Source organism: Vigna unguiculata, chromosome 3 (assembly GCF_037176805.1).
Source record: "Vigna unguiculata cultivar grain cowpea cultivar isolate G323 ecotype 2 chromosome 3, ASM3717680v1, whole genome shotgun sequence".
Classification (NCBI taxonomy): domain Eukaryota; kingdom Viridiplantae; phylum Streptophyta; class Magnoliopsida; order Fabales; family Fabaceae; genus Vigna; species Vigna unguiculata.
The window spans coordinates 43521-65599 of record NC_140794.1 but is presented as its reverse complement, the minus strand read 5'-3'; the positions used below and the strand labels follow the sequence as shown (position 1 = coordinate 65599).

Genomic DNA, 22079 nt, shown 5'->3' with positions numbered 1-22079 from the left:
TAAACAATTATAAAAAACAAGTAAAAATATTAAATTCTAAATAATTATCATTTGAAAAAGGTTCAACTTTATGAATAAAATGAGTTAATTGTTATTATTCCAACTTGGTCTTACATTGGGAGTCACTAGATGGTCAGCTACTAGCTGCTTCATTTCGTGGTGTGACTTAATTGCAACAATTGTATATCAGGTAGTTTTAGGGTAAAATATATAAACATACTTTAAATAATGGAATGTTTTTCCATACCTTCGTGTCATTAAAGGAGAAATTATATCAATTTGCTTTTAAAAAAACTAAATTAAAAAACTTTAAATAGTAAGCAGAGTTAAAAGATAAATCAGAGGAACAAAAACTATTAAACCTATTTCATCCTATCCCACTTATTATAAAATATTTAAATATAACTTAACATGCACACAACATCTTCTTACAATTATTTAAATGATTTAATAAATAATATCATCATCTCTATTTAAACAATATCTCAGGCATAAGTATCAACACATGGTCTGAGATGCCATTCATTGCCATATGCCCAGCAAAGTCTAGGATTATATGCATTTAATTACTCTACATATCAAATTAGTTTTCATTCTAGAAAACTTTATACATTTAATACATGGATGGACAAATTTCCAATTTCTTTGTATTTTCAAATTGAGAACATGTATTCTAATTACTTTCTAATGTAAAACAAGAATTAATCATAAATAACAAGCTTGATTTGTTGCCACTTCTGTTTGCAGAAGTTTGTTATCATATGGTAAATTCAAGCAGGATAAATTGTGTGCATGACTATTAACAACAAGTATATAACTTACTAGGGGAAAGACACTAAAAAATATAAATGGTTTTGGTTTCCCTTTTCTAGAACATCTTTCCGATGCCGTCCTGCCTAGGAACAGATTCATTAACATCCATTCGCTGCCAATTCCCCACACCAGAAGCCAACTGATCAACCTTGTCATACAATCCTAGGAGGCCACCCGTATGTATGAAGAGGATCTTTCTCCCTTCCCACTTCTTTGGATTTTCAATCATATCTTTCACCATTGCATAAGCAGCCTTACCGCTGAGAGGGCAACAGAATATGAAATTAACTAAACTTAGCAATATTCAATAAATAACATTCACTTAAGAAAAATTTCATAACAAGATTTTCTTTTTCCTTTCAAGTTTGGAATATGCAGAGGAATTCCCTTGAGGTACATGTAAAGGAATTAAGAATGAGTACTCAACGAAAGGAAAAAAATTTAATACCCTGAAAAATGCAAAAGAACATTGAATACTTTCTCATATAGGTCATACAAGGATTAATGAAAGGTAGTCATACAAGGATTAATGAAAGGTAGACTACACATTTGATAACAAGCAAGGCCCGTGAGTTTTAGTATTATAGATTCAAGTTTCTATAAATTCACAAACATTTTTATATAGGACTTATTTTGTCTCTTGAATATTAACGATTGGCCATTACCTGATCATAAATGTAAACTACATGAGTCTATGATGCCAGTCAAATAATAGCACCACTTTTTAGTAATAACTTTTTGGTTTAAGTACATATTTGTTCCCCTATTTTGGTTAGTCTGAAATTTTGATCCTCTATTTTAAAATAAAAAAATTTGATCTTCCTATTTTACAAAATCCGTAGTTTTGGTCCAACTTTCAACTTTCATATGTTTCATTTCAATTATTTTGTTTCCTTAAACTCTAGACCTAACATATTCAAAGAGGTATCATTAAAAAAAATATTTAGTTAATTAAACTGAGATAAAATAACTAAATAAATAAGTGTAGACAAAATTGAGGATTAATCTAACATTACAGATTTTGGAAATAAGGAGACCAAATGTTATTTTCAAATTAGAAGACAAATAATGTGAACATGAATTCACATAAATGTACAAAGTAATTTCGTATTGAGAGTCTCTTTGAACAAAATCTTTTCACGAGGACTTTAAGAAGAGAAAAATAAGAAAAATGAAATGAATTTTTTGTATAAATTTAAATTAGTTCATGCACAAGTTAAAAAGTAAAAATTAAGAAAAGTTACATGACAAACTTCTTTAGAGGGACTTCAAGAAGAAAAATAAAATTATTTTTTCAATAAAGAGTAACAATATAGAGAAGTTATATGACAAAACTTATATAAATTAACTTACAAAAGCTAATTTTATGAAAAAATCATTTAATTTTTGCTTATTTTTCCATCCTAAAAGTTTGTACAAATAGACCCATATACAAAACAATTTGACAGTGTACAATCTGCGGAACAAATAAATACCTGTATACTGGGTCAAGAATAACACCAGTAGCCGCAGCAACATCTTTTACAAAATTAAGCTCCTCAGATGTATTCATTGCATAGCCAAGACCCTTGGCCTGTGAACAATTAAATTTTCATTATCAATTATAAAGCATTTAAACCAAGAAAAAGAATCAATCTTTCCAGATCATAATTGAATGTGTTTGTACAGACAGACGTCACGCATGTTTGCTCTGCGGGAGTTTATCATCCATTAGTCTGATATTTTTTCCCCTTAGATAAGGTATTATCCAATTTACATAGAGCATAAAAGCTAGACCAAGAAAAGTAGCATGTTTTACTTACTTTCTCCTACGAATTCTTATAAATCTTACCAACCAGAAAAATACCAAGACACTCACGTTTTGAATGTGGACAATATCTCTCGAGTTAACACCAGCATTTAGTCCATCAATCAAACCTTGAGCAAAGTTGTGGAAGTAATCAGGGTCATCACAAACAGAGAACGCGTGTACCTGCAGATAGCACATAAATAATATAAAAAGGCTGAGAAAAACATGGGTTATGCAAGTCTTCTTAATGGAAGATATACATTTGCTTCCAATGAACTCAACGATGATCCAAGCGACAGACCAGCAATTGTGCCTCCACTGAAAGTTAATAAATGTACGATATTAAATGGATGAAAATATAATTAAATATAATTTAATAGATAATATGCTCCTGAGGTGGTGTATCAATTATAAAATCAATCATAACACTGATTAAGGTCACGTTCAGTAAAAAGTTTGGTTGTAAGTTATGAGTTGAAAGCACTTAATGAAAGCACTCGTGATTGTCACCAGATCTTAATTTACTAATTACGACATTGGAAGAAGGCAGAAAGTTGTTACAAAAAGTAGTTATCTAAGATCTAAAGACAATCCAACCAAGGGGAAGGTGAGCACTAATGAAAAGATAAAGAAATCAAGAAGCCATAACCTGCCACAAGCGACAACAATATCATCAAACTTGGTATTGTCAGCCCCCCTCTGAACTTGTTGCTCAATTTCTCGAACAGCCTCTATATACCCCCTGAAAGGAATAATTTAATCACACTAAGAATGTAAAACAAATAAATATTAAAGTTATCCATGATTACGAGTTGGGAACAAAGTAGTTCAAAAGTTCCATCTATATATGCCCTCGCCAATTTCAATACAGTTACATTTTCAGCTAAAAAAATTCAAACAACCACTTTTGGGTAAAAAGGGTACTTGGACCATGGTAAAAGATTATCCTGTTGATTTAAGATGAAGATGAATATTTAGCTTTAAATCATAAAGAAAAGAAAGTTTTGATGATGATGATTTATGAAGAAAAAGACAAGTCGTGAAGAATACTTGGATGCAAAAACCACCTTGAAGACTTATAAAAAATTGTGTTAAAGTCATAGGAATGTAATTTCTAGGTTAAACCAGATTAAGATTCAGTTTAAACGGTAAGTGGAAGAAGCTATAGTGCAACTTCATCATTATCACCTTATTCTCGTAAAATTGTTTTCTCACTGTGATAATCAATTATCACTTTTCATAATCGATTACAAATCATTTTCTGGGTTGAGATAATCGATTATCTCTGAAATAATTGAATAACCATGTCATAAACGAAATATCCAAACGCTCAAGCAAGAGACATACATAATTTTGTATTAGTTTGAAACTATGTGCAACTTAATTTATACCTTGGTCATAGAAAGCATGAAAGTAATCATATAGTCTCACTCACCATGTTCCCAAAGAGTTTGATCCCCCAACGGGTATAACATATGGCCTCCTCCCCTCCTTTATCAACTTTTCTTTTAGGACATTGGTGAGTGTCTAAAAAAAAGTTCAATGGATAAAATATCAATTTGCAATACGTGAAATAAAAACATACCAACTTAGCCAACTCAAAACAGAGGCTAGTAAGCAAGATGTTGCGTTCAAAATGAGGTCATATGAATCTAACTCCAATTTCTAAAAACTCAAAATGAAGAAACAATCAAAGGCCAGAACATGTATATTTTAACGACAAAGAATCCAACAAAAATTGAAACAGATTTGAAGAATGTGTAAGATAAAAACACAACAACCGACACCAATTACGAACATATAGGGTCTCTAAAATCAGAGGAAAATAGAGAAAGAAATGTTTTTGGATAAAAGTATTTCTAAAAGTTATACAATAAGAAAGGCCAAGAGTTTTTACACAGCACAAACACGAAATCTAATATGCAGCATTGTCAGCGACAAGAAACATTTCTCCACGATTGTGACTCCAAGGAAGAGTTAGTCTGTCGAATAGGTACAATAATACTTGTTGGCATTTATTGTTAAGAATGGCATGTGCGAGTGTGAAAGCAATAATGTGTAGTAGGTAAAGTTGATGAAAGTGAAGTTGTATCGAATAATTAATGAATATAACTTAATGAATGTGATAATGGTTAAAAGAAAAGGCAGAATGTAATGAATGAAAGAATGAGAGATCAGTGGAGTAGACTGACCACGCTTCCAATTTTTGAATACTCTTCTTTGGATATAAGGTGAACGTTAGCTCCAGCAAGGCGCTCAACGAGAAGATTGCCGGTGAGTCCCGGATCTCGGTCAACAAGGAGGTTGGAAGTGCGGAGGATGAGAAAACAATCAAGGTTTAAATACTTAGCGGCGACGGCAGTGGCGCGACAATGGTTGCTCTGGATGCCTCCGATTGTGATGATAGAGTCAGCACCTTGCGCAACGGCATCCGCCATCAGGAACTCCAATTTCCTCACTTTGTTTCCACTTAGCTGCATTCCGGAAAGGTCGTCTCGCTGCGCAACAATACCTTGAAGTGAGTGAATGATGAAGAAAAAAGGAATAGAATAATGCATGCGCAGATACACACCTTGATCCAGAGCTCCGTATTCGCGGGCAGATTTGGAAGGTTCCATCTGTGAATTGGAGTGGGAAGCTGAGAGAGGAATGGAGAGAATTGAATAGAAGAATTGGGGAATGAACGAATGAATGGATGAAGGAATAAGAAAAGAAAGGGTCTTAGGAATAAATACAAACATGGGCAAGAGAGAAGACGTGGGACGGTAAAGGGTGGAGATGCGACGCCCACGATGGGGGAGTGTACGGCTTCTTCGTCAGGAACTCAAACCCCATGCCCGACCTTGAAAACGATGACGCCATGCCCAATTCGATTTTCTGTACCAGCTCTGTCTGTAGTTAATGTAAGACAGAATATAATACAATACAATATCATTTCCTTTTATATCACCATACATATCATGCCATTCATTCCACTCCTCACACTAACACACTCACAACACAGTTTACTGTTCCAATCAAACACACCAATTTGCTGCTATGGAGAATAAAATTTTATTTATTCATATCATTTTTATACTTAAAAAAGTTTCCTTATCCTTCCTACTCTAAACAAGTTCTCTTTTTAATCTCTTTCAAGAAATAGATGAATATATAAACATTATTAAAAGAATGTTTATCTATTTTAATGAAATATTTTTCATATACATAAATTGACAAATGATTCCTCTTAAATATTGTGATCTGAAGAATAGTTGTAAATATTCTCCATGCTGCATAATCAATAAAAAAAATACATGAACTGGTACCAAAAACAAAATAAGACAAGCTTTTTTTATATTGTGAACCACGCTAAATTGATACGAAGAAACATAATGAGTTTCTAAAGCTAGAAATCATTGCCGTAATCAAATCCTTATTCTTATAAATTACAAACCACAAAATTGCATCGAAAAAATTACATATGACAAACTTAGCTCCATGTTCCCCTTACTTGGAGCAGCTCTCTTTCTACTGTTTCGGTGTATGATTGAACGTGCAAAAATCTAGGGTGATCTCATCCAGTAGAACACTAAGAATATTCTTTTCCGTATCCCTTATAGCATCGTATTTCTCGATAAATGCAACTGTTTCATCATTCCAACCTAAATCCCACATGCAGTTAACGTCTGGATCTTTGCCATAAACATCATGTTCAAGCATTTTAGGTAGGTAGTCCTCAACATCGACTTGGCAGCTTGTTTTCCTACCATAGAACTTGAGCTTCTCCATGTCTTTATTCAGCTGCCTAACTAACTCATCAAAGGATATTATGTTGGTGGTACCCATTGATATCCTCGAATAACTATGAACTTTGTTGAGTTCTTGCCTTATCCCCTTTCTTTTCATCACTTCATACCCACAATCTAAAATAAGTTTGCTACCTTCGTCTTGAATCTCCCGACCACCACATTGAAGAACGTTAAACGGGATGTTCAGTTTGAAAAGTCCTTCTGCAGTGTTGACGAATATTTGACTCATGACCAGAATCCACTTGAGGCAGTTTTCACTTTCTGTTAGTGGCTGCTGGAAGCTTTTTTCACGAATATTCTGATCTTCAAGGTTTGAGTGCTTAACACGCAATCTGTCTTCCAGAATTCCTGTGAAATAAGCAAATCTCAGTAACATCCAATACTTAAATTGATTCATTACATCTATATTTTTTATCGAATTATTTTGCAAACTTTTGCCAAAGATGAAAAGGGAGATATGTTAGTGGCTGTTATTCGGTTTGTTTCTCGTATGCAGAACCTGAAGAAAGATTTTGATGGATTTTGTGGGAAATATTATGAATATATGAAGGGTGAAGGATGATAACCGACGGGAACTAGTAAAGGGGCCTTTCTCAATGCATGACAGCAAAAGATGAGATGCTGATTTCTTCTTAAATCAAACTTGAGTCCAAAATTATAGTTATATAGACTCACCATTTGTTTTCTGTAATGCAACCTCACCGGTCACGAATCTTTCATCTGCTGCAACAGGATCTTGCAATGATAACACATCTTGGCAATGCTGAAAATTTATTCAACAAAGATTATTTAACTAAGAAATTTGTTTTTTTTTTTTTGTTGATCAGTAGAAATGAACTTCGGTGTTTTTCTTGTCTTCCTTGGAAGCAATTTTGTCACCATTTAATTTATATTTTGTTCTCAATAAGTAATGGTTTTAGATGCAAATAAAAAAGAGCTTACCAAATCACTGGGAACTGTTGCTACCAAATGTTGTTGGCTTTGAAGTTCTCCACCAACAGAACTGGAGAATGTAGGAGGTAGTTCAGATTCTTTATGGGATTGGTGCTTCACATCCAATGGTTCAGTCGCATCCACATATACTTGTTCATTGGGGCTAATGAGGTGTGCATCCGTTTCTCTGAACAAGCTAATCCTTTCTTGTTCTGCTTCATTCAAAACTTCAAATTTGTCAGAAGTGGGAATCTGCTGTTTTCCTGGTTTAGTGATAAGCTTGGCTCCCTTTCTTCCAGTCAAAACTTGATCAATCTTCCCAATCACGTCTACATTTTGCTTTTTGGTATTCTTAATTTTCTTGCTGGCCAGTTTATAGACGTGTTTTTCATCCATCAAAGTTCTAATGCCACTTCGCTTAGCTCGTTCGTATTCTTGATCTCTTGGAGAGGAAATTTGGCCTGACTTCCTATGGACAATTTCTTTTACTTTCTCATTTGTGTTATTGGATGCTTCATCTCTGACTAGATCATGATGATTTGTTAAAAAGCCTTCGGATTTCATAGCAGCTACATTTTTTTCTCCGTGGTTTTTCTTGAACCCCTGGTTCATGGATAGCTGCTTCTTCTGAGGAGGAGGGAATTTTGGTGAATTCTTTGAGGTGATTTCACTCCCTCCTTGTGGTCTCATCATCAGCATTTGTTCTTCCCTAACCTGGAGTTGTTGTTCTCTGCGATGCTTTTCTTCATGAAGCCCGTTCTTGGAGACTACGTGTGTCTTTTGAATTCCATTATTGTTCCGAGACTTCTTTTCATTGTTCGTGATATTCTTGTTTGTGTTTTTTTTTTCAGGCTGAACATTGTTTGCATTGACGACCTTGTCTGGCTGAATCGAGGGCTTAACTTCTGATCTTTCTTTCACTTGTTCCAGCTGGGATAGCATATTGTAAAGAACTGGATAGTCGGTTCCGCCCCTTATAGTGCCTTTCTGTTCCCTGTTATTGTTATTTGGATGATCCTTTTTTCTTATTATCCCCTGAGCATCATTTTGACCATCTCTAGTAAGATTCTTTTCAGCTGAACTTTTAGTCTGCTTGTCAAATTCTTTCAGTGCTTTTATTCCATCCGGGTCTCTCAACAGTGGTTTTCCATTCTGAAGAGACAACTCAGAGCTGGTTTTTTCTACAAGAAAATTTTTATTTGACCCCGATATCATCTCTTCAACCTTAGTTGCAGGAGTTTTAAAAGCTTCTATATCTTTTTGCCTTTTTATGGGCACCAAATTATCTGTTTCTTTGCGCTGCAGTTCAGTCTTCTTATGGCTTCCTTTTGCAGTATGCTTGGATGATATTCCTTCCCTTTTCTGAAGCATCACGTGTTTTGAATCCATTTCCACTCTGTCAGGAAGGATGTCCAACCCCATTAGTTTGGCTATTACATTTGGAATCCTGCCCTTCTCTGGGTTGGAGGCCGTCTGATTTTTCCCTTCTGAAATAGCATTGACATTCTTAATGGCAGAGGTAGAGATAGAGCTAGTTTTAGTTGATCGCTTCTGAGAAACTTGTCTCTTCACAGTTTTGTTCTCATTATTTGAGTTGCTGTCTTCCTTAGACCTGGTAAGAGTAATTGGCCTCTGCATGAAAATAGCCTTTCCAAGTTGTTGGGTGTTCTCAGTAGTATGTCTGTCAAAAGAGAAAGTCGATCTTGTCAGTTGCATTTCCATCCCCGTGTCATCGTTGTCATCATTATCCTCCTCTAATAGTGTGATTCGGTTTTTCTTCTGCGAGGTAATCATAAACTGTGAATTATTTTGCAGGTCTACTAGCATCCTGAGGGACTCTTCCAAATCAATAGCTCCTTGCAATAGTTCTTTTGCAAATTGTATTGAATATGTATCCATGTTAAGGCCATTGGTACAGGCTCTCAAAATCTGGTTTAGTTTGTGTGCACCTTTCGATATCTCGTTTATTTGGATAGGATAGTTGCTAGTTGTAGCTAATTGTCTTTCTGACATGCTGAATTCCAATGTTCCTCTGTTAATTTGGTGAAGGAAACCCATAATTGAATCACTTCTTTTTAGTTTCCCTCCATTCTCTAAGGCAAAAGCCAGGGCAAGGGACATGTCTCCAGTTAGCCTTGAGCTCTGACCTTTCCCATATGGAACCATCTGGTTTGAAACTTGCCCATTGTTTACTGATCTGTTGCTTCTACTTGAGCTATTCAGCGTCACCCCAGTTCTGGAAGTCACCTGCATAGCATAAAAAGAATTTAACCAACAAAATGTTTGCTATCTGCTTTAATTTATGTGTATAATACGAAATGATAACTTACAATTTCATTAGCTTTTATATTTCTGGATCCTCTGTATGCTTGTTTTGTGTAAGCATAAGCATCTGCTCGAACATGTTTGAAAAAATGAAATAATGTAAACTTACCTCAAAGAAGAAACTTTCTGTTTGATAACTAGTAGCTAATATGAACAGCTATTGGAGTGCCACAATTTTTAAAAATCTAAATAAAGTGTCACTGTTGTTTTAGGTAGTTGAACAGAGGGTTGTCTCTTCTTTACTACTAGATATTGCAGTTCCTTTTCTCTTACATAAGATTATTAGAATGTCTTTTAATAAACTGGATAGTCGATTTACTACCGTATTAACTGGATAGTCCATTTACCTGCGTTATTGCATTGCAAAACAATGTATGCAAAAACATAAGTAAATGGTTATAAACATGCAAGACCCTGGTCTCCCACCCACACACCCCGTTTTCCTTTAAAATAAAGTATCATATTTTGAAATGATTTTTCTACGCATAAGGCAAAATATAATTATTCCTTCCCATTTGTTGAATTTCTGTTTGTTTAAATAAATGGGGCGGTTACTAGAAAACGGAAGGTAACGCACATTTAGGCTCTATTTAATACTTCAACAGTAGTCAGTGACACAGAAAGACTTTATAAAAAGAAGAAAGGCAGCAATACGCATATTATTTAAACTCTTCTCAAAACATTATTGTTCAGCAAAACCTCATGTGTATGTCACTAAATAACTCGTGTTCACTTCCTACTAGCAGGACCAAAATGAAATTTCACATAATAATAATAATAATGAGCCCATAAAAGGAGAATACCAAACTGTGTAATAGTTAAGTAAATTTCTGCCTCATCGATGAAATTAGATTGACCAAAGAACAACACTTTTTCCGGAAATTTATTTTAAAATTTAAACCAATAGATGCATGTGCTCGGAATAAACATTCATACAAACTGGGCAATGGTCTATTTGAAGTATTATTGGGTAAGTAGGGAGGTGGTTGGATGTTCGATTTGAAAGATAGCTTTCAACAAGGATTCAAAATTTTTTTTATCAGGAAAGAAAAAGCAATCTTTTGGCGAGTCCCATTAAATATATCATATATGCCATATTGGGGGTAACAAAAGTAATGTAGTATTTTAATAAATCTTAAAGATGCAGTTAAAGATAAGATTGACCCACAGATCTGATGTGACACACTCAATAATCTTCAATATATAAAGACTATTCCCTACTTCTTCCGATGACCGTAAAAATTGCTCTTGTCTGTTTTCGGACAAGTCTAATTAAACGACAGTGAACAAATTTGTATGTATGACGCTGGCAGTGAAAGTGGGAGGGTAAAGAAACCCAGAAAAAAAGAAGAAAATAAATTGCGAAATGAGACATCCGTAGCATGTGACAAGGCAATATTATTAATGAAGAAATAAAGAGGAAGGAAAGCAACCCAAAATGAAATTGGCGCTGTTGCGTTGTTCGAATGCGTTAATGAAAAAGATGATGAAAGATTGAGAAGGCAAGAAGGCAAGAAGAAAGAAGAATACCTATGGAGAAATGGTGGGACTGGTTTGAAGTTTGAGACGAAGCCATTCGTTGTTTTCTCAGGCGAAGGTCATCGAGCAGCTTCTGTGCAAAATCTGATCTCTTGGCCATATTTTTGCTCTGTGGGTGTGAGAGGGGAAGATTGAGGTTGGATTGGAATGAATGTTTTGTTGGGTTGAAGGTATTTCTTTTGACGTACAAGAGAGGAGAAATGGTTGAGAGGGTACTATCAGAGTTGGGTGAGGTCTGTCCATTGTAGTTGTAATTGTTATGTGAGTGAGTAGTTGATGACTCTGAGAAAGAAAGAAAGAAAGATTGACGTGAAAGTTATAGGTCTCTAATATCTATCGAGTGATGGATTGATATGTGCGTGTATGTTGGTGTAAGCATCTCACTTTTATTCTATTCTAAGCAATTCCTAAAGGACAAACCTTCTTCTGCATTCAACACTCAACTTCCCAAAATTAGCTTTAAAATGAATTTGCATTCCTTTCTAAATTTTAATTTTACCTTATCTCTTCTCTGTCAACAAAACAAAGAATTAACTCATCATCACAATTCCTGATCGAGAGAGTGAGTGAGTGAAGGAGTGTCACAAACACACGCAAACGCAAAACAATCTATCTCAAACTTCTTGACACCAGAGCCAATAAAGTCGCATGTTATTCTCTTGTTTCCCTCTGTTAGCAAACACCGCTACAAATTCCACAGCAATAAATCAAACATTCATACCTTACTTCAAACTTATGAGAACCATCGATCTGATCTGAGGAGCCTTAACAAACACTCCAAGTATTGTACTAGATTGTATAGTAAAACAAAGTATTAGTATACTATACTTACTATATATACTATATGTGCATCCACATACACCTTTCTGTCTTTTTTGCAATTAATTTCTATGAGAAAATCATTGCTCAGGTATTTGAGTGGAAACTGACTTTAATTTGATCTCACATCACAGCCACCCTCATCATAATAGCGACACTTATACTCCATCTTCACCTTCAACTATAGTGCGCACATACTACATTATTTATTTCAATCTACTATCCCTTCTCTTAGTAATCTCACCCTTCTCAGGTGTGCCACCAGTTTTTTAACTCAATCACTTCTAATCCTTTAGCGAAACAAAAAAGCATTTCGCAATGCTGAATCCTAGTTAGTCAAGCAATCGTTCTAAGGTTAAATTATGTTAATCCTTGTATAATTTGAAACTTTATAAGTAAATATTTTTTGTGAAAAATATAATTTTAAATATTTTAATTTATAAATTATTTTATTCAGAAATTCGATAGCTAATTTAATTGTTTAACGACTCAAATTATTTACATAATAAATAAATTTTATAAATTAATAAAAATCAATAATTAATTATCAATCATGATGATAATAATTTTATTAATATTATCATAATAAAAAAAATAAGTCTTAATGACTTATTTGGTACTATTATTTTTTTTTTCAATTTCATCTTATTATTAACAAAAACTTTAATTTGGTTAATTCTTTTAAAGAATGATTTATTAACTCAATTACATTTCATGATGGAAAAGTGTAAAGTAAAACTCACATGACATTTCACATTGCTATTATGCTACAATTTATTATCTGATTTTTATGGCAATTCAATCTTATTTACTATGGTTCATCATGTGATAAGTAAAAAGTTTTGTAATCTTATTTGACTCATCACTGAGTAATAAGTTAGGTGGATTGGTCCAATAAAATATATATTTTCTCAACTTATTTTTTATAAACTTAATTCATATATTTATAGAAGGTAATTGTCTTTTGTATTTCTATAATTATTAACTACACTGCCACAATAACTAATCACACTTCTCAATAATACTAGAACAAGACTCAAACACCTTTCACCACGTCGCACCACACTGCACCATAACTGCCGCGGTTGCAAAGGAAGAACAAGAGAGAAGAAAAAAACTCCAAAAGAAGAAAAATTGAGAAATGTAAAAAAAAAAAAAAAAAACTTATTTTGAAAATTTTTTCTGAAATATATTTTATATATTTCAAAAAATCTTTCTAAAACAATTTTTTTTTAATGTAAGGGTGTTTCGAGAGACTCCTTCTATAAATTATTATGTGTTTCAAAAAAGTTGTTAACATCTTCATCACCACCTTCTTCAATTTCCAAAATAATAGTTGTTTCTGTATCATTATTATTTATGAGTAATTCATTTTCTTTTACATAAACATTAATTGATTTGATGTTCTATATAACTATGAATCTCAATCTTGTATTTCAAAATCAGCTAATTTTAAAATATGTATGTTAATGTTGAATTTTAAGTTGACGTTATTTCCTTTTCACCAAAGCATGTGAACTGGTATTCAAATTCATTCTCAATACTTTTCACGTCCATAAATATATTATCCATCTTATAGGTTGAAAATAGTTTAAATGTAAATCAAAAGTTTTATATTGGATTGAATAAATAAAATTAAACATTCTATAAAATAAAAGACAAATAACCGCATTACCCAATATTTTGCATTAAAAATCGTGTCAATTACTTTATATATATAAGACTAATATCACATATACTTAGAACTATAATCTCTCAACAACTAAAACTTTGTTATGAAAATATATAAATCCAACATTACAATAGTTCACTTTAACAATATTACATTTGTCTTCTTGTATATAAGATGCAACTCAGGTTCTCTTATGATAGCTTATAACAGTGAAAGGTATCCTACAATAAAAATATACATTTAAACCATCAAATTATTATTTAATTATTGATAATTACTAAAAGCTCATGAATTAAAAACCCTTATTCACAAACCCTAACTAAGTCATGCGAATTGACTAACCCCTAATTAAGTAACCACAATTCAATGAAAAAAATAACATAAAATCACCAAAGTAAAATTATTGTACCTTATTTTATGGAAGTACCTGCAACCCAATCCCAACCTTAAGTAAAGTAAGATGCACAAAAATGACACTTCACAAAAGTTACTCGAAAACAAAACAAAATTACATATTTATCTTTAACCACGAAAAGATTCTTATTTTAACATGTAGCACTAGCTTCAATGAAAATTCTTTACATAACTCTTAATAGCCATTGTTCTACAATGTCTTTGGTTTTCTTTTTAACCCTTAATGACAACATTGCTTCCTTCCATACATGGATACTTAATAATATGTAAAATTTACAAAATAAATATATAATAATTATTAATATTAATTTTCATGCAATAAAGTGTATCTTAGTAAAGTACTTGTACGTTTAATAAAATCCTTAACAGAGTTGAAAAAAATGAATGAAATTAAACTTTTTGTATTAAGTTTTTTGTCGTACTAAAAAATTTCTAACATATTTTACCATTACAAATTTGAAATTGTTTATTAATAAAAAAATGAAATTAAATTTATTGTATTAATTTTTTTGTTATGCTAAAAAATTTCTAAACATATTTTACCCTTAAAAATTTGAAGTTATTTATTAATAAAAAAAAAATTGTCAGCCGAGAGAGAGAACAATATTAGTACAAATAGTAGCTAGCTAACGAAAAGCCAAAAGAAAGTAAAAAAAATTGTGAAGTAATAAGTTACTTATGAATTTTTAAAATACCTTCTATTAAATAAACTTAAATTGTGTCTGAAAATTTATTAAGAGTAATACGATACAATGAAATTTACATTTTTACATTGAAAATTTCCTTTAATATTGTTATTTATGTGTGAAATGAATTACTAAATAAGTCTTAAGATAGGTTGTGATATTATCTTCACAAACTAGATATAATTTTGAATAGGGAAGTAAATCATTAATGTTCAATAATGATTTATATAATTAGTATTAAAAGTATCATTTAGGAATTAATTACTAGTTTATACATGTGAAATTTAGAAAGTGTTGTCTAAATCATCCTAAACAAGGGATCCACTTGTAATGTGATGGGAAATAATATATGAATTATAAAAAAAAAATGAGTTTTCTTCATTTTTGTGGACTTTTGACTTACAAGAAACTTAAATTTGATTTTATAAGAATAAGATACGGTGATCAATCTCATGACTCACATTCTCATTTTCTTTTTCAATTGATATCAATATCGATCCTTCTCTAATATAACACATGTATTATTAAATATTTTATTTTTTAAAAATTCTTATTAAATTATAATGTTAAGGAGAAAATATGGACCACAAATTGGTTCCAGTAGTAGGACACTAGTGCTAAAATCTAAAATCATCATGCACACACACTAAACTAACTATTCCTTCTTTGGAAAAAAAAGAAAACTGCATGCCCCAACATGAAACAATCATCCATAAAAATAAAAATTAACATGATAATCCGTTAGGTGATAATGGGTGGTGATATGTTATTTGTTTGTCGTCTAAACAATAATATTAATTAATAGAATTGATAAGAAGTGGTTAAGACTATATTTTTCAGTAAACTAAAAAAATAATTGTTTAAAGAAAAACATATTTAAGACATTTTTGTTAAGAAAAATAAAAACTTAATTTAGATCAAATAGTATAGACAGAATCCAACTCACAACGAGGAGATATTGATTCTTCTTTAGGAAAATATGATACGAATTTGTATGTTTTGTTTTTGTTTTTGTTACTTAAAATATACTATATAAGATGCTATCAATGTTTGCATAACAAGAGTATGACTAGAGAATGAGTTAATACTGAATATTAATATTATGACAAAGAAAAAAATATGAACTGAAATTATTGATAAAATGATTGGTAGATTTGTTTTTACCATGTATTGGTATATCTGATAATGTATTTTTGGCAAGTTGAGATTTGGCAGTGAATGTGCAGACAAAGAAATTTGTAGAAACTTGAATGCAAATATCTGATACCCAATTTTGTTTTTATACCAAAACTTTGGACTTCTCCTGTATTGGCATGTGTAAAAAATGACATGGCCGAATAAAACATAATCTCGATAACCAACAAGATAAAAAGAAACAGGTAAGGCAAAAAATGAGTCAAGATTTAAAATTTATTTGCACCGTTTTTATTTTGTGTTATTCATAATGAAGGGCAAATAAAAACGGAAGGAAAATGAGGGATATTTGTTTTCTATATTTGGATGTTTTGGTATATACAATAAATATACTGTAACCACCTCTCAATTTGGACAATATTTTGTGATACACAACAAATAATCCAGCCCTATAATTTCCAATTTCTGCTCTGTCGAAATTGCATTTCAAATATCAAAATACAATAATGCATATAATTTTAATTCACCAAATTTAATCCCTGAATTTTATCATATATTATAATTTAATTTCTCTATTTGTCTCACATCTAAATAACATCACAATTTTTGTTTGCATGAATCATTTTTTACTTAATTAATCCGGTCTGAGTAAGAAGGTGATAATTGTGAAAAGAACTATTTACATATCAAGATATTTAAAAAAAAATGTGAACGAAATTAAAATTATTTTATCGTGATACTGGAATATTTAAAAAAAAAATTAAATAAGTATTATTTTGCTTGTGACAAGTAAAAAATAGACTATCTATCTACAACTAAAAATATATGGACGCACTAAAAGTAAAGGGATAAATACTATATTTAAGTCAAAATCTAACGTATATTATATATTTTAAAAATGAATGAGTACTAAAGAAAAAAATGAATGAAGTGTATCAAATATAATATCACTTCTTAGTTTGAAAGCTTACAAATGTTTTATTGACCTAAACAATGATTAGAAAAACACACATTATAGAGCAATTGCAGTTTATCGGTGGATGGAATTCAGGGGAAAATGATGGTGGAAGTGAAATATAAACATACACTAATTCTGAAATTTTAACAACATACATTATATAATTATATAATAGAGATGTGATAATTTTGCAAAGATAAGGGAAATATAAAATAAAATAAAATAAAATATGATAATTGAGAGAAAGTGGGAAGATAAAGAGAAGGAGAGAGAAAGGAGAAAGAAGAGCCCAGCAGCGAGGTAATTTAAAGGTGGTAAAGGGCATGCCATTCTCATCTGATTCATTTCAACACTTTTGGTTTTGGCTTAAGAGAATTGAACGCTACCTTCTCCCTCCTTTCTTTGAAACCTTCTTACAACAACAGTAAGAGGTTAGAGTTAGTTGGTTGGAAGTGACAACACACGTACTGTACCATACAGACAGACATTCATTGATTCCTACATCGGAGGAGTGTCCCTGTAGGCCTTTCTGAGAGCTGAATTGAGAATGGAGTATGGGAGTGGAGGCGGTGGCTCTCAGTCTGCAGGGGAACATGATGCTTCGGATTCCCATGAGAAGCGAAAGCGCTATCATCGTCATACTTCCACCCAGATTCAGAGGCTTGAGTCGTAAGCCACCATCACCCTTCTTCGTTTTACACTTGTTTTTCATTTTTACTACCCCTTCTCTTCTCTTGTCTTTTGTTCAGAATGTTCAGAGAGTGTCCCCATCCAGATGAAAAGCAAAGGTTGCAGTTAAGCAGAGAGTTAGGCTTGGCCCCTCGACAGATCAAGTTCTGGTTTCAGAACAGGAGGACCCAGATGAAGGTAACTATGTTTTTTCATGTGTTTTCATGTGTCCAATGTCTCCCTTTTCTTCTTTTGTTCCAATTCTGAATTATTGACTTGTCTGGATCAGGCCCAGCACGAGAGAGCTGACAACTGTACTCTTCGGGCTGACAATGACAAGATACGTTGCGAGAACATAGCTATCAGAGAGGCTTTGAAAAACGTTATCTGCCCCTCTTGTGGTGGCCCTCCCCTCAATGATGATTCCTATTTTGACGACCAAAAGTTGCGATTAGAGAATGCTCACCTCAAAGAAGAGGTTTCTTGAATTTCGTATCATCAAAATCATAATTTCTATCTCTATTTCAATCGCTCCTTATTATTAATACAATTTAATTTTCAGCTTGATAGAGTGTCCGGCATTGCTGCCAAGTACATTGGAAGACCAATTTCCCAGCTCCCTCCTGTTCAGCCTATTCATTTGTCGTCTCTCGACTTGTCGATGTCGTGTTTTGGAAACCAACTGATGGTTGATCATGTTCTTGCACCTTCTCCTTCCCTTAATCTCGATCTTCTCTCTGCGGGGACATCCTCACCCGTGCCAAATTTGCCTTATCAGCCTCCTTACCTTTCTGACATGGACAAGTCCCTCATGTCCGACATTGCTTCCAATGCCATGGAAGAATTACTCAGGCTGGTGCAGACAAACGAACCTTTGTGGCTCAAGTCCAACGTCGATGGGAGAGATGTCCTAAATTCTGATGCCTACGAAAGAATTTTCCCCAAGCCCAATAGTCGCCCCAAGACTCCTAATCTTCGCCTCGAGGCATCACGAGGTTCTGCAGTCGTATTAATGAATAGTTTGGCTTTGGTTGACATGTTTATGGACCCAGTACGTTTCCCTCACTCTTTCTCTATCGAAGGCCTTTTATTTAGCTTTCTCAGTTGCTCATTTCTCTCAAATGATTTTGCAGAACAAGTGGACGGAACTTTTTCCCACTATTGTCTCGGTGGCAACGACTATTCAAGCCATATCTTCAGGGATGATGGGTGGTTCTTTGCAATTGGTAACTTGGACTTGGTGCAAATACTTTTATTTTTATAAACTTTTGAGACACCGGTTTCCCTTCAAAGCATTTTCAACTTTTTTTCTCTATCTTGTTTTTCAGATGTATGCGGAGGTGCAAGTGCTCTCTCCCCTTGTTTCTTCTCGGGAGTTCTACTTCCTTCGCTATTGTCAGCAAATTGAGAAAGGTACATGGGCAGTGGTGGATGTTTCTTACGATTTTCCTCAAGACAGCCACTTTGATCCTCACTTTCGGTCTCATCGTCGTCCTTCTGGTTGCTTGATCCAAGACATGCCGGACGGGCATTCCAAGGTAAAAATGTTAAACAAGTAAAAGTTATTGTCGGCTAGAAACCATTTACATAAATTTGCAGTAAATATTTTAAGTTGTCTGTCCTGTAGATTACTTGGGTCGAGCACGTTGAGATCGAAGACAAAACTCTGCCTCATCGGCTTTACAGAAATCTTATTTATAGTGGGATGGCATTTGGAGCTGAAAGATGGCTTGCAACTCTCCAGAGAACGTGTGAAAGACTTACTTATCTGATGGATTCAACCGGGGATAATCCTGGAGGAGGTATAGAGACATCTCTGTAATGTAATGTAATGTTTAATGTTTAATTTTATTGGCTTAACATGGGATTTAAATTTCAGTAATTTCATCTGCCGAGGGCAAGAGGAGCATGATGAGACTCGCCGAAAGGATGGTCACGAATTTTTGTGGCAGCATTGGCACTTCAAGTGGCCGGCGATGGACCACAATTTCCGGGTTGAATGAAATATTAATCAGAGTCACTGTCCACAAAAGCTCAAATCCTGGACAACCTAATGGTGTGGTGCTAAGTGCAGCCACTACCATTTGGCTTCCCACCCCTCCACACACTGTCTTCAATTTCTTCAAGGATGAAACAAAAAGACCTCAGGTTGTTAATTATTCAACTTATTTTAATATGTGACCTCTTGGAGAGGATTTTTTAAAGAAAACTTTTTGTTGTCTGTTTAGTGGGATGTTCTTTCCAACGGTAATGCAGTGCAAGAGGTTGCCCAGATAGCGAATGGTCCAAATCCTGGTAACAGCATATCAGTTCTTCGAGTAAGACCATCTCTATATTTCGTGACCCAGTTGATCTATCTATGTTTTCTCGTTTAACTTTTATCCCATCATCTTCGAGTATAGGCTTTCAACACGAGTCAAAACATGCTAATACTCCAAGAGAGCTGCATAGATTCGTCTGGTTCACTTGTGGTTTATTGCCCAGTTGATCTGCCATCGATCAACATAGCAATGAGTGGTGAAGACACTTCGTGCATTCCATTGCTACCCAATGGGTTTACCATTTTGCCAGAAGGGGAGACGGAGCAGGAAGGAGATGGAGCATCAACCAGTTCAAACGCAAACAGGAACAAGGCAAGGTGTGGTGGTTCACTAGTCACAGTTGCATTTCAGATTCTAGTGAGCTCCTCTCCATCTGCCAAGTTGAATATGGAAGTGACAACTGTTTGTAATCTCATTGGCTCCACTGTCCAGCAAATAAAGGCTTCATTCAGTTGTCCTACCTAGTTCTTCATTGTTGGGTCTTGGATTCATCCCTCTTTTTTATTCCTCCACCATACATCCTTAAATACGCTGCTTACCATAGTTGAAGTGGTTCAGACATCATTGTCTACTTCTACTGCTTCTTGGGTTAGTTGGGACTTTGAATTCCCTCTAATCCCATCTGGAGCATAACACTCCTCATTTACTATTGCTAGCTGTTGGAGGTAGCAGAGCTAGCTGTTTTTTAATTTGCTTTCAAAGTTTTAGCTTCCTTACATTTCTCATCAACTACCATTGTTTTGGCTTTATGGTAAGCTCTTTATTTGTTTCCTATTTTGGTGATTAGGTTTCAATGTAGCAGAATTTTTGGAGAGTCAAGAACGCACCATATGCGTATGGTTCGGGTATTGGCATCCCTTTCGTTGTAATAACTAATAACCCTTTTATTTTTTCTCCCAATATAAACTCAAGAAGAAAAGTTTGCACTACATGATATGATGAAATAAGAATCGCTCAAGATTAGGGTTTTCTTGATGAGGTGGTGAGGTCAGGCAAATGAGAATTTGAATGCTTTTTTCGATCCTCGTGTGTTATTGATTTTTAATATAAGTTTGGTTTCATTCTAATTGTAATCTTCCTCTTATTTAATGATTTTCTATATTTTACCTCTTCATTTTTTTTACATCAGATTTTCTAAATCCCGGAGATTATCTCGTGACGAATACATGTTATTCGTAGTTGATGAAAGAGAATAAATAAATAATAATGTGAAATCTCATTAAGAAAGCTTTTGACACGACAAAAGTACTCCATACGTTCTCAGAAACAACTTAATTTCATTTGGTTGATGAAAAATATTATTATGCATAATTTATGACAGTTTTCTGGAAATAATAAAGTAATATTTTATTTGGTTCACATGTTAGGAGATGATTTATTTTATTTAGTGAGAATGTACCAAAGTCAAAGAGAATCGCCACATGCAGAATTAGTATCTAACTTAATGGGATAAAAAACTTTTATATAAAAAATATTGATATGTACCAAAATCAAAGAGAATCGCCACATGCAGAATTAGTATCTAACTTAATGGAATAAAAAGAATTATATAAAAAATATTGATATTAGGTAATAAACGCATTAAGAATAAATGTTAATGGGTGTGGTTATAAATTCATGGTATAAAGGAAAAATAATAATTATAGAATCTAAAAATGGGTTTATGTTTCTTAATAATGAAGAAAAACAATACATCCATTTTGTATTAAACATTAGAGAAAATGTATATTTGTTAGTTATAGTTATTATTTAAATAAGCTTTTTGTTAGTAATAAATTGTATTTTATTGAAATTTAACTATAAGTATGACATTATATTATATCAATTTTGACTTTTATTTTTATTTTTAACTATATGAAGTGATGGTTTGTTTAAGCTTTTAGTATTATAAAGTATGGTAAAATATCTATTTAGTATTTTATTATTATTTTTATTAGAACAGTATGAAATAAAGCATTTCTTAAAAGGGAATAAAGTTAATCTATTAAATTAAATTTGTAAAAGATCTCTTTAACCAAATTAGTGGAGATAATTGGATGGAATAAAATGATTATCATATTTTTAATAACAAAATATTTGGTTCATGATTAGTATATAATTTTTGTGCCATTATTTATTTTATCAAATGCATCACATTTTTATTTTTTGTACACTTATAAAAAAAAGTTAGTATCTTCAAATAATTTTTCTTATATATTCGTCTTGTCGCCACCTTT

The 22079-nt window shown here is 33.0% G+C and overlaps 3 protein-coding genes across 4 annotated transcripts; 1 reads left to right on the top strand and 2 right to left on the bottom strand.

Annotated features, from left to right (window-relative positions):
* Positions 1-701: 701 nt before the first annotated feature.
* Positions 702-5613, bottom strand: D-CDES (D-cysteine desulfhydrase). The gene is made up of 9 exons (XM_028059623.2): positions 5342-5613; positions 5175-5240; positions 4795-5100; positions 4038-4129; positions 3252-3344; positions 2863-2920; positions 2672-2785; positions 2289-2386; positions 702-1073 (listed from the first exon to the last, which is right to left on the bottom strand). The coding sequence occupies exons 1-9, from the start codon at positions 5462-5464 to the stop codon at positions 869-871; spliced, it is 1155 nt and encodes a 384-aa protein (XP_027915424.1). The 5' UTR covers positions 5465-5613; the 3' UTR covers positions 702-868.
* Positions 5614-5907: 294 nt separating this feature from the next.
* On the bottom strand, positions 5908-11861 carry LOC114179802 (uncharacterized). 2 transcript variants are annotated; one of them, XM_028066261.2, is made up of 5 exons: positions 11182-11861; positions 9657-9718; positions 7336-9573; positions 7069-7156; positions 5908-6741 (listed from the first exon to the last, which is right to left on the bottom strand). In XM_028066261.2, the coding sequence occupies exons 1-5, from the start codon at positions 11288-11290 to the stop codon at positions 6113-6115; spliced, it is 3126 nt and encodes a 1041-aa protein (XP_027922062.1). In that variant the 5' UTR covers positions 11291-11861; the 3' UTR covers positions 5908-6112. The 2 variants fall into 2 exon arrangements, with proteins under 2 accessions (XP_027922062.1, XP_027922064.1); XM_028066263.2 differs by lacking the exon at positions 9657-9718 and having other exon boundaries at positions 11182-11859.
* A 5251-nt stretch (positions 11862-17112) lies between these two features.
* On the top strand, positions 17113-20882 carry LOC114179523 (homeobox-leucine zipper protein HDG11-like). The gene is made up of 10 exons (XM_028065891.2): positions 17113-17542; positions 17623-17740; positions 17832-18020; positions 18105-18593; positions 18676-18768; positions 18871-19080; positions 19170-19344; positions 19422-19690; positions 19771-19860; positions 19945-20882. The coding sequence occupies exons 1-10, from the start codon at positions 17421-17423 to the stop codon at positions 20326-20328; spliced, it is 2139 nt and encodes a 712-aa protein (XP_027921692.2). The 5' UTR covers positions 17113-17420; the 3' UTR covers positions 20329-20882.
* The last annotated feature ends 1197 nt before the right edge of the window (positions 20883-22079 follow it).

What these genes read in the sequence shown, in the direction of transcription:
- D-CDES (XM_028059623.2), bottom strand. Translation starts at nt 5,464, where the DNA reads ATGGCGTCATCGTTTTCAAGGTCGGGCATGGGGTTTGAGTTCCTGACG. An exon ending in ATTCAAAAATTGGAAGCGTG is followed by an intron (nt 4,130 to 4,794) that starts GTCAGTCTACTC and finishes ACTTTTTTTTAG; the next exon opens with ACACTCACCAATGTCCTAAA. An exon ending in ATTGTTGTCGCTTGTGGCAG is followed by an intron (nt 2,921 to 3,251) that starts GTTATGGCTTCT and finishes ATTAACTTTCAG; the next exon opens with TGGAGGCACAATTGCTGGTC.
- LOC114179802 (XM_028066261.2), bottom strand. Translation starts at nt 11,290, where the DNA reads ATGGCCAAGAGATCAGATTTTGCACAGAAGCTGCTCGATGACCTTCGC. An exon ending in ATATAAAAGCTAATGAAATT is followed by an intron (nt 9,574 to 9,656) that starts GTAAGTTATCAT and finishes TATGCTATGCAG; the next exon opens with GTGACTTCCAGAACTGGGGT. An exon ending in TGCATTACAGAAAACAAATG is followed by an intron (nt 6,742 to 7,068) that starts GTGAGTCTATAT and finishes CTTATTTCACAG; the next exon opens with GAATTCTGGAAGACAGATTG.
- LOC114179523 (XM_028065891.2), top strand. Translation starts at nt 17,421, where the DNA reads ATGGAGTATGGGAGTGGAGGCGGTGGCTCTCAGTCTGCAGGGGAACAT. An exon ending in CAGATTCAGAGGCTTGAGTC is followed by an intron (nt 17,543 to 17,622) that starts GTAAGCCACCAT and finishes TCTTTTGTTCAG; the next exon opens with AATGTTCAGAGAGTGTCCCC. An exon ending in TGGGTGGTTCTTTGCAATTG is followed by an intron (nt 18,769 to 18,870) that starts GTAACTTGGACT and finishes CTTGTTTTTCAG; the next exon opens with ATGTATGCGGAGGTGCAAGT.